We start from the raw sequence: 13616 nt of genomic DNA, 5'->3' as shown, positions 1-13616 counted from the left end.
AAAATATATATATATATATATATATATATATATATATAGGAAAACCAAAAAGATATAGTCAGGCTAAAAACCAAGATAAACATCTCCATGAACCAGAAAAAAGAATAGAAATTCAAAGTGGTGTGCAAGGCCAAAGCCACAGGCCTGCTGGAATCTGGAAACAGACACTGGCAGCTGACAGTTCTGCTCCTATGGGGTAACTGAGACTAAAAGTGCTCCACACAAAATTTGAGATAGAAGCCAGACTGGCTAATGATAGCTAAAGTTGCTGATGAAAAAAAGCTTGATACTTGCATGGGTTGCAAAGGGTTACATTACCCTCTACTCTGAATGCAACCTTCAAAGAGATACTGGGTCACTCACCTCTTTATTTGAAAAGCACTTAATAGTTTGACAGTTTTTGGAAGAAGAAAGTTCAGTAGCATCTGCCTCCCGAGTCAAGAAAAGCAGCTTCTGGCCCACTGAGTCCAAGCATTCTAAAACACTGTACAGAAGAAGAGATCAAGGTAGGAACAACAGTTTTTCCTAGCCCAAGAATTACTTCTCTATACTTGCACTGTCTAACCTGGTAGCCATTAGCAACGTGTGGTTATTTAAATTAAAATAAAATAAAATAAAAATTCAGTTCCTTAATTGCACTAGTCACATGTACTATAAGGTCCATATGTATGGACCTTTTTGGACAGCACAGATATAGAACATTTCCACCATTACAGAAATCATATTGAACATTGTTGTTCTACATTTAGGGAGAGGAAGGATAAACAAAAAATATACTCAAAACTCTTTACCAAAATTTAGGCTAGATTCTAAGGACCTGAAACATTTACTATGGTATAGAGACAAACCTCTTCTGAGTCTGTTTTTTGTTTGTTTTTTTCCCAGTCTGGGCAATACATCAAGGCTATAGCCGACTCTTCTAATCAAAATACTCACTAGTCTATCATCTCCCCTAATGCCACTTAGTTCAATGTATTTCAATGTCTTACTTTTTTTGTAAAGTGAGTTATTTTAAGACCAATCGATAGATTCAGAAAATTAGAAAAACAGATGCTATTTAGGGCAGTACGTGGTATTTTTCCATCCATGGTTTTTCTAATGGAAGAATGTTACTCATATTATTGGTAAATATTTCTCAATAGACTCAAAAGAGGAAAAAAATATTCCAGGTTTTGTTGTTAAATAAGAAACCAGATACTCCATTTGTCTTTGCGACTATTTAGAACTGAAAAATATTACCTTGTGTTTAGCTGCTGAACTACTTCTGTATTTCTCGGCTCTAGGCCTGCTGCTTCTAGTTCTTGGTGACTAGCTAGTGCCTCCAGATTTAGTTCTGCAATCTGAAGGAAAATAAAGTGGTAAAATCATTTAATATCTTGCAAAGTATTTGAGGCTAAAAAAAAAAAAGAAACCAAACAAACAAAAAAACACCCAAACCCCCCCAAAATCCAAGAAAAACCCACTCAAGTGGTGTGCTCTGTTTCTGTAGACAGTGACTTTGCTGTTGCCACAGTCCCAGGCTGGGTTCAATAGTTACCAGATGGTTTCTGGCTGCTTAGCCAAGAATGGCAATCTGTTACCAGATGATGATGTTGTGACATGAATATGGGAAAGGGCCAAGTAGGGCTAAGTGAAAAGCAATGGCAATTTTGGCTCATGATTCATTCCAAAGTCACTTAAAACTTACTTCTCTGCAAACATGCAACTTTTGGAAATTATAAAAGAATGGCTTTCATGGCAATATGAAAAAAAGACTTTATTGGACTAACACAAAATCATGAAAAGTATTCTAGTTTATTCTCTTTCCATAAAGTGGGAGCCCATTTGGGAGTTCTGATGTGTAGAGATACAGATATTTTTTTTACTTAGAATCATTTTAGATTTGCAGAAAAACTACAAAGACAGTACAGAGTTCCCACATATATCCAACTGCCATTTTCAACTATTATTACTATCTTAATTAGTATGGTGTATTTGACACAATTAATGAACCACTATTGATATGTTATTTTTTTTCTTTTTAAAATTTTTTATTGGAGTATAGTTGATTTACAATGTTGTGTTAGTTTCTGCTGTACAGCAAAGCGAATCAGTTATACATATACATATATCCACTCTTTTTTAGATTCTTTTCTGGAATCTTATTATTAACTAAAGTCCATCCTTAATTCAGATTTCCTGAGATTTTACTCAAGTGAGATGCAATTTTTCCTGGAAATCAAGTGGCAGCATAACAAAATGCAACTGTTCTCAAAGTGTGGCTTGAGAACTCCTAGGGGTTCCAGAGACCCTTTCAGGGGGAAGTTTACAAGGTCCTGTCTTCTCCAACTATATAACACAACAGATTGGACGTAAAAGCAGATATGAGAGAGTCACTAGTCTCCTTAATAGGAGCTTAGTAGCTAGACATTAAAGAGATTTGCAAAATATGTAAAACAATGACACTCTTCCCATTAATTTTTTTGAAAATGCTTTTTTCCATAAAAGTACATTTTTTATGTTAACATGTAATTATTTTTAAAAATATTTTCAACAAATTAGTAAATATAATTTTTCTCATATGTAATTTCTAATATGGTAAATGTTGATAGATATGACCCACAAAAACAAAAGCTCTTTGAGGATAAATGGGTCCTGAGACCAAGTTTTTAGAACCTCAGTGCAGTGGTTTAGAGCAGGGGTTGGCATATTACAGTCACTGGATGAAGTCCAGCCCAATGTCAGTTTTTTGTAAATAAAGTTTTACTGGCACACATCTGTGCCCTTTTACTGACATACTGTTATAGCTGCTTTTGCACTACCAACAGCAAGTTGAGTAGCTGTGATAGAGACAGTATGGTCTGTAGAGCCTAAAATATTTACTGTTTGGCCTTTACAGAAAAGGTTTGCTAATTCCTCATGTAGAGCAAAGACAGGCTTTAGCATCTGACAGACCCTGGTCTGAATCCTGGTTCTGCCTCTAACTGTAGGACCCTCAATAAGTTATTAACCTTTCAAAACCTCTGAACGATCATATATATAATAATATCAATAGTTAACTTATAGAGTTGCTATAAGGATAAGATAATGTATATAAAGCATTTTAGAATAGTACACTTCGTAAGATCTCAGTGAATGTTGGCCATTACTCACAAGCCGCATAAGATATTTTACAATGTCACCTTGACACAAAATACTATTCTGGCTTTTATTATTCTATATGGACTACCATTTATTTCATAATGGGGTCATGCTAGAAAATATCACACAATGGGACAATCTAATAGGTTAGAATGTGTTATAACACAGTCTGTCAGAAACTACATCCTCTTCAATGCCTCCTTTATGTGCTGTTTTAATCCAGGCCCACTGAACTGCTTTTGAAACAATGATATGCTACTCACACCCCAAGAGAGCAAAAAATCTATCTAGATTTTTATAATTATCACAATTATTAGCATCAGCTACAATGAATTAAAAGTGGCATGCGGGATCTTTAGTTCCTCAACCAGGGATCAAACCCGTGCGCCCTGCAGTGGAAGTACAGAGTCTTCACCACCGGACCACCAGGGAAGTCCCTCAGCTACAATGATTAACACATTATGGTGCTTAATATATTCATGGCACTGTGCTAAGAGCTTTATACTACATAATATCTCATTTACCCTCACCAATATCCCAGAGAAGTGTGCTACCATTTTACAGATCTGGAAACTAAAGTTGCTCAGAGAAATTGCCCTAGATATCATATAGCCAGACCTATTTAAAAACAAGGAACTCCAACTTCAGAGACTACTAGTACTATTTAACCACTACATGATGCTAGTGATACAGGTCTTAATTTCAAATACATGTTCACCTTGAATTACACTGCCATTTTTGTAAAGAAAGGTAACAGCAGGATATGGTGGTCTGTGACTCTGTTCTAGTCTCATAATTTTAAGGAAAGCAAAGGTACTAACCTTCTTTGGGCCATATTTGAGGAAATACCGAGCCAATTCAAGGGCTGTTCTAGCATCTTCTGTGGCATCATGACCAAACCTATCTGGACACTGTATATCCTTCCTGGAAAGTCAAGGTAAAATTGACATAACTGGGAGCATTTTTAATGATAGAGTCTTTCATACCAAATATTCTGGCTACACGTAGAATTTCAGCATTCTAGTAATTAGATTTGAGTCACAATCAAGATTCCTTTATTACTTAGTGCCAGGACCTGAGAGGTACTGAGGGTACAGAATGATCAGGAATGGCTTTGTTTACAGCAAGCATATCATCAAAGGCTACTCAATAAAAAGTCTCTGGTCCACTCCCCAACCAACCCCTTGTCTCATTTTTTAGACGTAGCTGTTGTTTTAAAGTTACCTTCCAGAAATTTTCTATTATATACAAGTGTCTATTATATATTTAAAAATCCTTTGTTTTTTAAGATCTTAAAAAATACGTATGTTTATGTCTATAGATATATCTAAATCTAATCTACATCAATCAATATCTCAGTATCTACGCATCTTGTTCTGCATCTCCATTTTGTTCTCAGTAGCATCTTAGAGGTCCCCTTATTAGCACATAAAGATCTAACAAAGTATTAGTCACATAGATAACCATAATTTATTTAACTAGTCCTGTAGAATATCTGAATTCTTTTGGGCTATTTTAAATCATACTATAATGAATATCTTTGTACAATATGTGTTTGTACATGATACATTCAATATAGGAACGTTGTTTTGAAATTTTGGGTAACTTTTCTGCCTCTTCTCTGTCCAGTTCTATCCATCAACCTTCAGCTATGAATGCAACTCCTTTTTGTATTCCCACAGTTTTTTCATTTCTGAGTCATACTTCTCTCTGAAGTTAGGATCTCAGAATTCATAATAATGTTTATAAACTAAGAAGGAAAGGAGAGAGGCTGAACGTTCCAATATGCATTAAATAAGATACAATATTCTAACTTATGTCCAGTCTATCAGGACAATATTATAATATGCAAACAAACCTACCCCAAAATAACTTTGGCTAAGAACTTGAGCTTAAATCTTCTGCCCTGCTCTCTGACATAAAGCAATGATGTATCAATAACATATGGATGTATCATCTGAGAAGGAAAGAGAATAGAATGAGTAGCATCCTATGCTGAAGGAAAAAACAGGTGGGTTGGGGGACAGAAGGCTTTAGATCTGAGATTAGTGAAACAGGCACATATGCTAGATAAACTAAGTCCTAAATCAGATACTCACTTTCAGTGCTCTGAGATCTAAGTCTAAGGAGTGGCCCACTAACACAGCGTTGGGAGGAAGCAGTGCTTTTAACTGTCTCTGTACATCTTTGAGTTTGGTTGTCACTGGGTTAAGAATCTTCTTTGTGATTCCTGAGAAACTTTCAATAAAAAAAGAGAAATGGACAGGCCAGGATATTAATAAGCTTTCCTCCCCAGAAAGTCATTTCAAAAAGAATATTTTAAAAAATAAAAAATTAATAAATGCTCAGTGTAACAAGGTTGAAAATCAAATAACAAAGAAGAAATTAAAAACTGCCGGGCTTCCCTGGTGGCACAGTGGTTGAGAGTCCGCCTGCCGATGCAGGGGACACAGGTTCGTGCCCCGGTCCGGGAAGATCCCACATGCCGTGGAGCAGCTGGGCCCGTGAGCCATGGCCGTTGAGCCTGCGTGTCCGTAGCCTGTGCTCCGCAACGGGAGAAGCCACAACAGCGAGAGGCCCACATACCGCAAAAAATAAATAAATAAATAAATAAAAATAACCTGCCCATAATCCCACCACCCAGAGATCATTTTTTACACTTTAGTAAATATTGTATCATATTTTTTGATACATATGTATTCATGTATATGTTTCATTTTTATAATCATGGGAATTCCCTGGCAGTCCAGTGGTTAGGACTCCATGCTTTCACTGCCATGGGCCTGGGTTCAATCCCTGGTCAGGAAACTAAGATCCCGCAAGCCACATGGTATGGCCCAAAAAAAAGGAATCATAATGCCTATGCTACTTTATAATATGATCATAACATGTGCTATATATCATGAACAAGTTTTCACATCAATAAATCTATTTCAGCACATCCTTTTAAATGGTTAGTACTCCATTAGATGAATATAACATCCTAACCAACCCCCTACTTTCATTCATATTCCCATGTTTCTGCAATAGTATGACAAATACCCTTATACATACATCTTTGTCACATATGACTGTTCCTTAAAAATACTGTCTAATTGTCATGTCGGCCAACAGCAGTCTTTATCACCATCATGGCCTCTCTGTGCCTAAGTAAGCATGAATTGATAGGTGCAACTACAATGGGCAGCAACGGTAATGTTTCACTGGCTTTTCTTTGCCTAATCACTGTAGTGTGTACGTTCTGAAATTACTTGCTAATCTTCGGAAAGACAGAGAAAATTTTTTGAGCTTCAAATTTCTGTTGTGGAAACACTTAGTTTTGTTTTGGTCTCTGAGGTCAAGGCAGATTAAGCTCTAAAATCATCTGACTGCCAGAAGATGATTTACAGATTTTTCAGATGGTGTCTCATCAGACAGCAAAGCTGTTTGGCAGTTGCTAGATAACGATTACAACTGTCAGGTTCTATGACAAGGAAGATAATATTCTGGTGACCTAGGTCACAGGAAGATTAGAGAGCAAGAAAGGTAAGAGCATTATACACCGACATTGTGTAATTTCAGTATTAAAATTTCTAGTTGTGGCACCCCAGCCTTTTCTTTGATAATAAATAAGTAGATAATACCTAACTAAACAGAAGCTACAGGCTATTCCTGTTAAGTCTCATTCCGCTCTAGCGAGCTGGAGGCATGGTGAAAAATACCTGGTGAGGTAGTCCACAATCTTGTTGTCAGGTTTAACAAGTTCATCCATAACACAGCAGCCTCCTTCAGCAACCAGTGAGATGCGTGTTAGTTCTCGCCCCTTGGATGTCAGGCACTGAAAGACCAGGATGTAGATAGGCTGCTAACCTGTGGAAACTCTTGCTTCCTCTCATTATTCAAGACTACATCAACTGCCATCTACTCTGCGACAATGGCACAGCCTTTTGCTGACTAGAGAATCCAATATGAATGAAATTAAAGCTAAGCAGGCTGCTGAACATTACACTTAAAGTAACAAACACAGTACAATTTCTCTGGGAAGGATGTGCCCGAGAGGGACAGAAATAATAACATCAATTATAATTGTACTATTTACTGTGTACTACAACCCAGTATTATGCTAAGTACCAAAAAAATAATTTTTATTAGCACTCTATTATCTAATGCAATACTAAGCATTTTATATACCACCTCATAATAACCCCATGAAGTAGCCCCTAATATTATCCCTGCTTCACAGAAGGAGAATTAGGGAATTTGTCCAAGGTGACAGGCAAAGCCAGGATACACACCCTGATACGACAGACTCCAAATCCTTAGCTCTTAGCCACTCTGCTCGGTGTTGAGAAACTGTTACTTGAGTACTAAGTGAGAGGGGATACACTGCCTCTGAAAGGAGACTTACTAATTAGACAAAGTAAAACACAAGGGGAGCTTAAGCAGGAAAATCCTACTTCTGATCTTAAATGCGTAAAACTAAGCCAAACCAATGGTAATTCAGGCAAAGTCTTCAAGGCAATAACAACAAAACACTTGTTCACAAGAGAGAAGCAATCAACTTCTAGTAATATTCCAAAATTAGATTAAATATATCAACTAGTTAGAAAACTTATGTGATATTTATTTCTCATCCTGGAGCAAAGATCCAATTTTTCTAAAATGTGATTAAATGGGTCTACTTTCAGTTATTTAAACTGAATACTAGAACTGAACGCACTCAAGAAAACTAGACCCTAGTTTGCAACACTCCAGCTGAAAAATCAAAAGTAGTACTTACCATTTCACAGTCAAGCCCAAAGAGAGGACTGTTGTTGGTTATAGAACCACAACATTTTGTAGGCACAAAGTTTTCACAGTCAGGAAAACCTAGGAGGAAAAGGAATAAAATATTTGCCTTTAGAACTAGAAATGGTAAAAATTACTCCTGTATTTATCCAGGGGAAACTGAGATACCACATTTGTGGGGACCTTCTCTATGTTAGACACTTGAAATATAAAATTAAATAAGACAATTTCTGTCCTTAATTTTTTCTCCATCTACTCATTTTTACATTTTGGGAGAATAATGTAGGCTGCTGTTATTGGAGATACTAGGGCCTAGACTTCCTTGCAGTTACCAAGTAACAATTTTTTCCTCCTTATTAAAAATTATAATTAAATTGTGGCTAAATCCAAAGTCACTGGACCTTTCCCATATAGGCACTAAGGAAGGATGAATAAAGTATGCAAATGACTGCATGTGGCATCTTTCTTTCCTAAATAAAACAAGAAAAAGTAGGAATGAGATTCCACCATAGCAGAGATCTAAAAGGATTTCATGGTAGGCAGAATGTTTAACATTCACCATATGCACTCTTGTACTCAACTCTACCCTTAAAATTTCTCCAAGATCTCTCTTTAGAAACGTGCCTCATTTTCTGGAATCATAGCCTGAAAATTCCCTACAGAGGCTCAGATATAGGCTTAAGGTATCCCTTCCATTGTGTACCCTAAGTCAGTAACCAGGCACATTCAGTTCAGAGGCCCAAAAGTGTCTGAATCATTGAAGATTCCTACCTTCAGACAGAGGCTGAAACAGTAAAGGTAATACCTAGATCTTATTTGACAAGAAACTAAGGGGAGTATGAAAAGCTTTGACCAGTTTCTATGTCACAGTACCCTGAAATTTCCAACTGATTACAATTAAAAGAACCAAAATACAGTCTAGACCAGAAAGGAGTACCCCCAAATCCTGGAGACATTATACTTGCTGCCCTCCTTATCTATATTATTAGTACCAATAATAACAAAGAATAACTTTTTAAAGCACTATGTGCCCCATGCTAAGCTCGTTTTGTACATTAGCTCAATTAATCCTCATGGCAATACTATGATATATGAACTATTAACTCCCCAAAGACAGTCCAATTAAGAAACAAAGGATCTGAAAAAATATACAAATGGCCAATAAGCATATAAAAAGATGCTCAATATCATCAGCCATCAGAGAAATGCAAACAAAAATCACAATGAGATACTACTTCACACACACTAGGATGGGTATAATCAAAACGGCAGAGCATAGCAAGTGTTGGTAAGGATGTACAGAAATTGGAACCCTTATACATTGCTGGAGGGAATGTAAAATGGTGCACCTGCTTTGTAAGACAGTCTGATAGTTCCTTAAAGGTTAAACATAGAGTTACTATAGGATCTAGCAGTTCTACTCCTAGGTATATACTCAAGAAAAATGAAAACATATGTCCACACAAAAACTTGTATCTGAATATTCAAAGTAGCATTATTCATAACATCCCTGAGGTGGAAACAACCCAAATGTCATCAACTGATGACTGGATAAATAAAATGTATAACCATACATGGAATATCATTAGAATGAAAATAAATGAAGTAATGATACATGCTACAACACGGATGACCCTTGAAAATTTGATGCTAAGTGAAAGAAGCCAGTTACAAAAGACCACATATTGTATGATTCCATTTATATTCACAATAAGTAAATCTATTAACAAAAAGTAGTTGCCCAGGGCTAAAGGGCACTGGGGGGAAACGATGGTACAGGGTTTCTTTTGGGGTGATGAACATGTTCTAAATTGATTGTAGTGATGGTTGAAAAACTCTGTAAACATACTAGAAACTACTGAAATTGTATACTTTAAATGGATGAACTGAATGGTAGGTTAATCATAACTCAATAGGGCTTTTTTTTTTTTTTAAGGAATTTTAACATGACTGCTGTGATTAAGAGGTAATAAATCAAAGGATTTTTATTAAATTCTTGCTACATAACAGACCAAGGCTCTGAGCCTAGACTTGTCCTATTTATTAAAGAAAATGGGGGTGGGATGGGTGGGAGGAGGATTAGAAGTATCAGAGAAGTGTTAAAGTTTTAAAGACATATTGACTTCTTTTCAATATACTAAGGAATGAAAGAAAAATGAAAAAGGAATAATTTTCCCACAATATTTAAGGTCATGTTCACGTACTACCTAAAATCAATAATGGTACACATCCTACACTTTAGGAAACATTGCACTGAAAGTATTTCCTCTTTAGTAGAAGATGGAATAAATCACTTGGAAAGCAGCCCATAAAAATGAACTTTCAACAGTAATATTTTTAAATAAACTGATATTCTTCCATTGTTACCAACATCAGGTTAAATCTAAACAAACCTTGTAACGGAAAGTGATATGTTTTCATTTCCTCCTTTGTGAGAAGGCATCTGGTCAAGCTTACTTTCTCAGAGCCATACTTTTTAACGATGGGGTCATTCTGCAGGTTGATGCTGACTTCTGAGCTGGAAGAAGGTAAAGACCCTGAAACAAGGACAATCGTACATATGTTAGAATCTGTGTTTAACAGCCCTCAGAGGACATGTCCTTTTAATGTTGTATAGGGTAAGCATGATGAAGATCAAAAGATTTTTTAAGACCCAGCCCCAACTTTAAAGGAGCTTGCACTCTCATACACTTATAAAGAACACAAAGAGAAAATAAGTCTCAAATGGGTTATAATAATAAAAGCTATAAAAGGGAAAGGGAGAATATACTGGCTGAGATGGTTAGAGATGGTTCAAGAGAAGAAAAGATTAGCTAAGTCTTAAAGAAAAGGCAGAATTCAGATATTTGGTGTATTAGACCAGTCCGTTACAGTGTCTGCCACTCCTAATAGCCCATTCTAGCTAAATCTACTGCAACCCTAACCACCTGCTCAAGCACCAGCAGGGGTGCTGGTTCTTTAAGTAGGGCTGGTTACTGATTGGATTAAGAGTGGGGACTTGGCTAAAGAGGGAGCTATCTATAAACTGACCAGTGACTTGATATTCCTTGTCAAGACATGCTCAAAAGGGACAAGGGTAATTAGCTAAGCTGATCAGATTGCTTGCTTCCAGAACTGAACTAGGAAATAAAGAGAACACACCAGTTAGAACAGAAAACAAAGAAGCTAAGATGCCATGAAAGGGATGGAGAACAGCTCTTCACCAGAGGCATTTAGATTCTTGATGAGTTTCTAGTCCACATGTCCTTCAAATAATACCCTCTCAGTTAAGGTGGCCTCAGTGAGTGCCTGGTCCTTGCAACCAAAAATGCCAAAGAATCAGAAGTAAGGAAAGAGGGCATCCCAGGTAAGACAGAAATGTACAAAGCAAACTTGGTATGGTAGTGACTAGACCAGTCGGGGAGAAAAAAAGAGTCTTTGTAGAAGAGCAGTATAAGAAACAAGGTTGAAAGAGGAGGATAAAAGTGAATTGTAGACCACTGCGAATGCCAGGCTCAAGAGTTTGAATTTTAGTCCATCATTTCATATATAAGGTGGAGCAACAGAGAGTTCCTGAGAAGGGAAGTGGCATAACCAAACAGTACTTTAAGAAAGATCAACCTCAAAGATATGTGGAAAATGAAGTAGAGAGAGAAATGAGAAATGACTTTGCAATAATTCTGGCAAAAAAAAAAGAGTCTGGATTAAGATGATGGAGGGAGGAAAAAGGTTATAAGAAAGAAACATTACACAAGAAAAACTGGTAGAGGGACTTCCCTGTTGGCTCCCAATGCAGGGGGCGCGGGTTAAGACTGCACTCCCAATGTAGGGGGCCTGGGTTCGATCCCTGGTCAGGGAACTAGATCCCACATGCATGCCTCAACTAAGAGTTCTCATGCCACAACTAAGGAGCTCCCAAGCCACAACTAAAGGAGCCCACCTGCCACAACTAAGGAGCCCACAAACCGCAACTAAGACCCAGTGCAAACAAATAAATAAATTTTTTTTTTAAAAAAAGGAAAAACTGGTAGAGCATAGTGACAGAGTAATTCAGTTCAGTCAACAAAATATTTACTGAGTACTTATTATATGCCTGGTATTGCTCTAGCCAGTAGATTCCCCAATGAACAAAATCAACAAAATTCTCTTAAATTCTAGGTGATCTTAAATTCTAGTTGGGAAGATAGACAATAAACAAACAAATACATAATATAGCAGGTGAGGATAAGGACTATGGAGAAAAGTAAAGGAGAAAAAGGAGGAAAGGGAGTGCTGGGGCAGGAAAAGGGTTAATGTCATATATTTTATAACCAGGGAAGGTCTCTCTGATAAAGTAACATTTGAATAGATTCTTAACAGCAAAGGGAATGAGCCATGAAGATTGGGTATGGGGAGCCAAAAGAAAAGTAATTCTAAAATTCAATACTGGTGGCTTAGAGAAAAACAGTACCAACAGAAAAGGGGATTTGAAGTTGGGAGTCTGTTATTTAGGGATGAGAAAAATGCTTTTATATATGCTATGATTGAGGGTACAGTGGAGTATCCAGGTAGCAACATCCAGCAGGCAGTTGAAAATGCAGGCCTGGAGTTTGGGATATCAAACCTAAAGACAGAGGAGTTATCCACAGAAGAGTGATGGATAAACTGGGGAAGAACAGATGAATATTTCAAAAGAGAACTGAAGAAAGATCAAAGTGTATGGACTATATCTTGGGGACTTCGATATTTATTTAGGTTGGGAAAATGAAGCAAAATCCTTAGGAGGACAGAGAAGTAGCTATAACCCTCTAGCTCCTCAATGCTTACAGGATAAAATCCAAAGTCCTTAGCATGGCATTTACAGCCTGCAAGACAAAGCTTTAACCTACCTCTAAGCCTCATCTCTCACCACTACCCACCCTCTTATTCCATCTCCACCCCCTAATCATCCTCAACAATCTATATTCTTCAGTCACATCAACTTCTTTTTTCTGATTACATCCTTTCTTTTACAGCTCAATGTCTTTACCTGAGTTTTGAATCTCATAATGACTACTCTGTGATTCACTCAAAGATGTTTAAAATACAGTGGATGTCAAATTAAACAAAGCTGCAGGTCCGATATGGACATCTATTAGAAGGAAAGGGGAACAATGGAAAGGTAGGAAGTTAGAAGCTTTTGAGACAGAAGATAACAGGAAACACAGTCATGGAGGATATGGAAAGGAATCACTAGTTATTCCTCACCACTTTTTCATGTCCCCTCAGTGCAACTATTCAATAATTTAATTATTTCTGAACAAACATACAAAAAGCATTATTGAACAATACTTACCTTACTATGTGCAATGAACTGTTAAGGTCTATTCCATCACTCACCTCCTCTCCCCGCAAAAGAGAAGGTCAGCTATAACTTGCTAACAGGACACAACCCAGTTTGAAAAACACTGCTATCATGGATATTTATACTTCAGCTGGCCAGCACCCTAATCTGCCACTGTGAGTAGTATTAGTGAGTATCCCCTACATTAGTCAAAGGCAAGATCTTCCTTCCCATGTGTACACTTGTGGGTACAAAGACCCAGTGACAGTTTGAGTCCAGTGTCAGTGATATCCAGGGAGCAGACTTAGCTATCTAACCTAACCAAATGACTTCTGAGGCATGAACCCTGGTTATGTTTCCTGCTATCTAATCCGCCTTGGTACTTAGCCATTTTTTCCTTAAAACACACACACACACACACACACACACACACACACACACACACACA

The 13616-nt window shown here is 37.2% G+C and overlaps 1 protein-coding gene across 2 annotated transcripts in view; it reads right to left on the bottom strand.

Annotated features, from left to right (window-relative positions):
* Window positions 1-13616, bottom strand: part of REXO5 (RNA exonuclease 5) — a 41594-nt gene that overhangs the window by 20028 nt on the left and 7950 nt on the right. For both annotated transcript variants that reach the window (XM_029219680.1, XM_029219681.1), the window contains exons 6-13: window positions 10281-10424; window positions 7880-7968; window positions 6822-6937; window positions 5220-5358; window positions 4983-5077; window positions 3942-4044; window positions 1240-1340; window positions 364-484 (exon numbers count right to left, since the gene is read on the bottom strand). In XM_029219680.1, the coding sequence (XP_029075513.1) occupies window positions 364-484; window positions 1240-1340; window positions 3942-4044; window positions 4983-5077; window positions 5220-5358; window positions 6822-6937; window positions 7880-7968; window positions 10281-10424 (908 nt within the window). The remainder of the gene's footprint in view (window positions 1-363; window positions 485-1239; window positions 1341-3941; window positions 4045-4982; window positions 5078-5219; window positions 5359-6821; window positions 6938-7879; window positions 7969-10280; window positions 10425-13616) is intronic.

The sequence above is a fragment of the Monodon monoceros genome, unplaced genomic scaffold (assembly GCF_005190385.1).
Source record: "Monodon monoceros isolate NGI ecotype Baffin Bay Population unplaced genomic scaffold, NGI_Narwhal_1 Super_Scaffold_13, whole genome shotgun sequence".
Lineage (NCBI taxonomy): Eukaryota > Metazoa > Chordata > Mammalia > Artiodactyla > Monodontidae > Monodon > Monodon monoceros.
The sequence above is the reverse complement of the archived record's forward strand: the minus strand, read 5'-3'. Positions and strand labels throughout refer to the sequence as shown.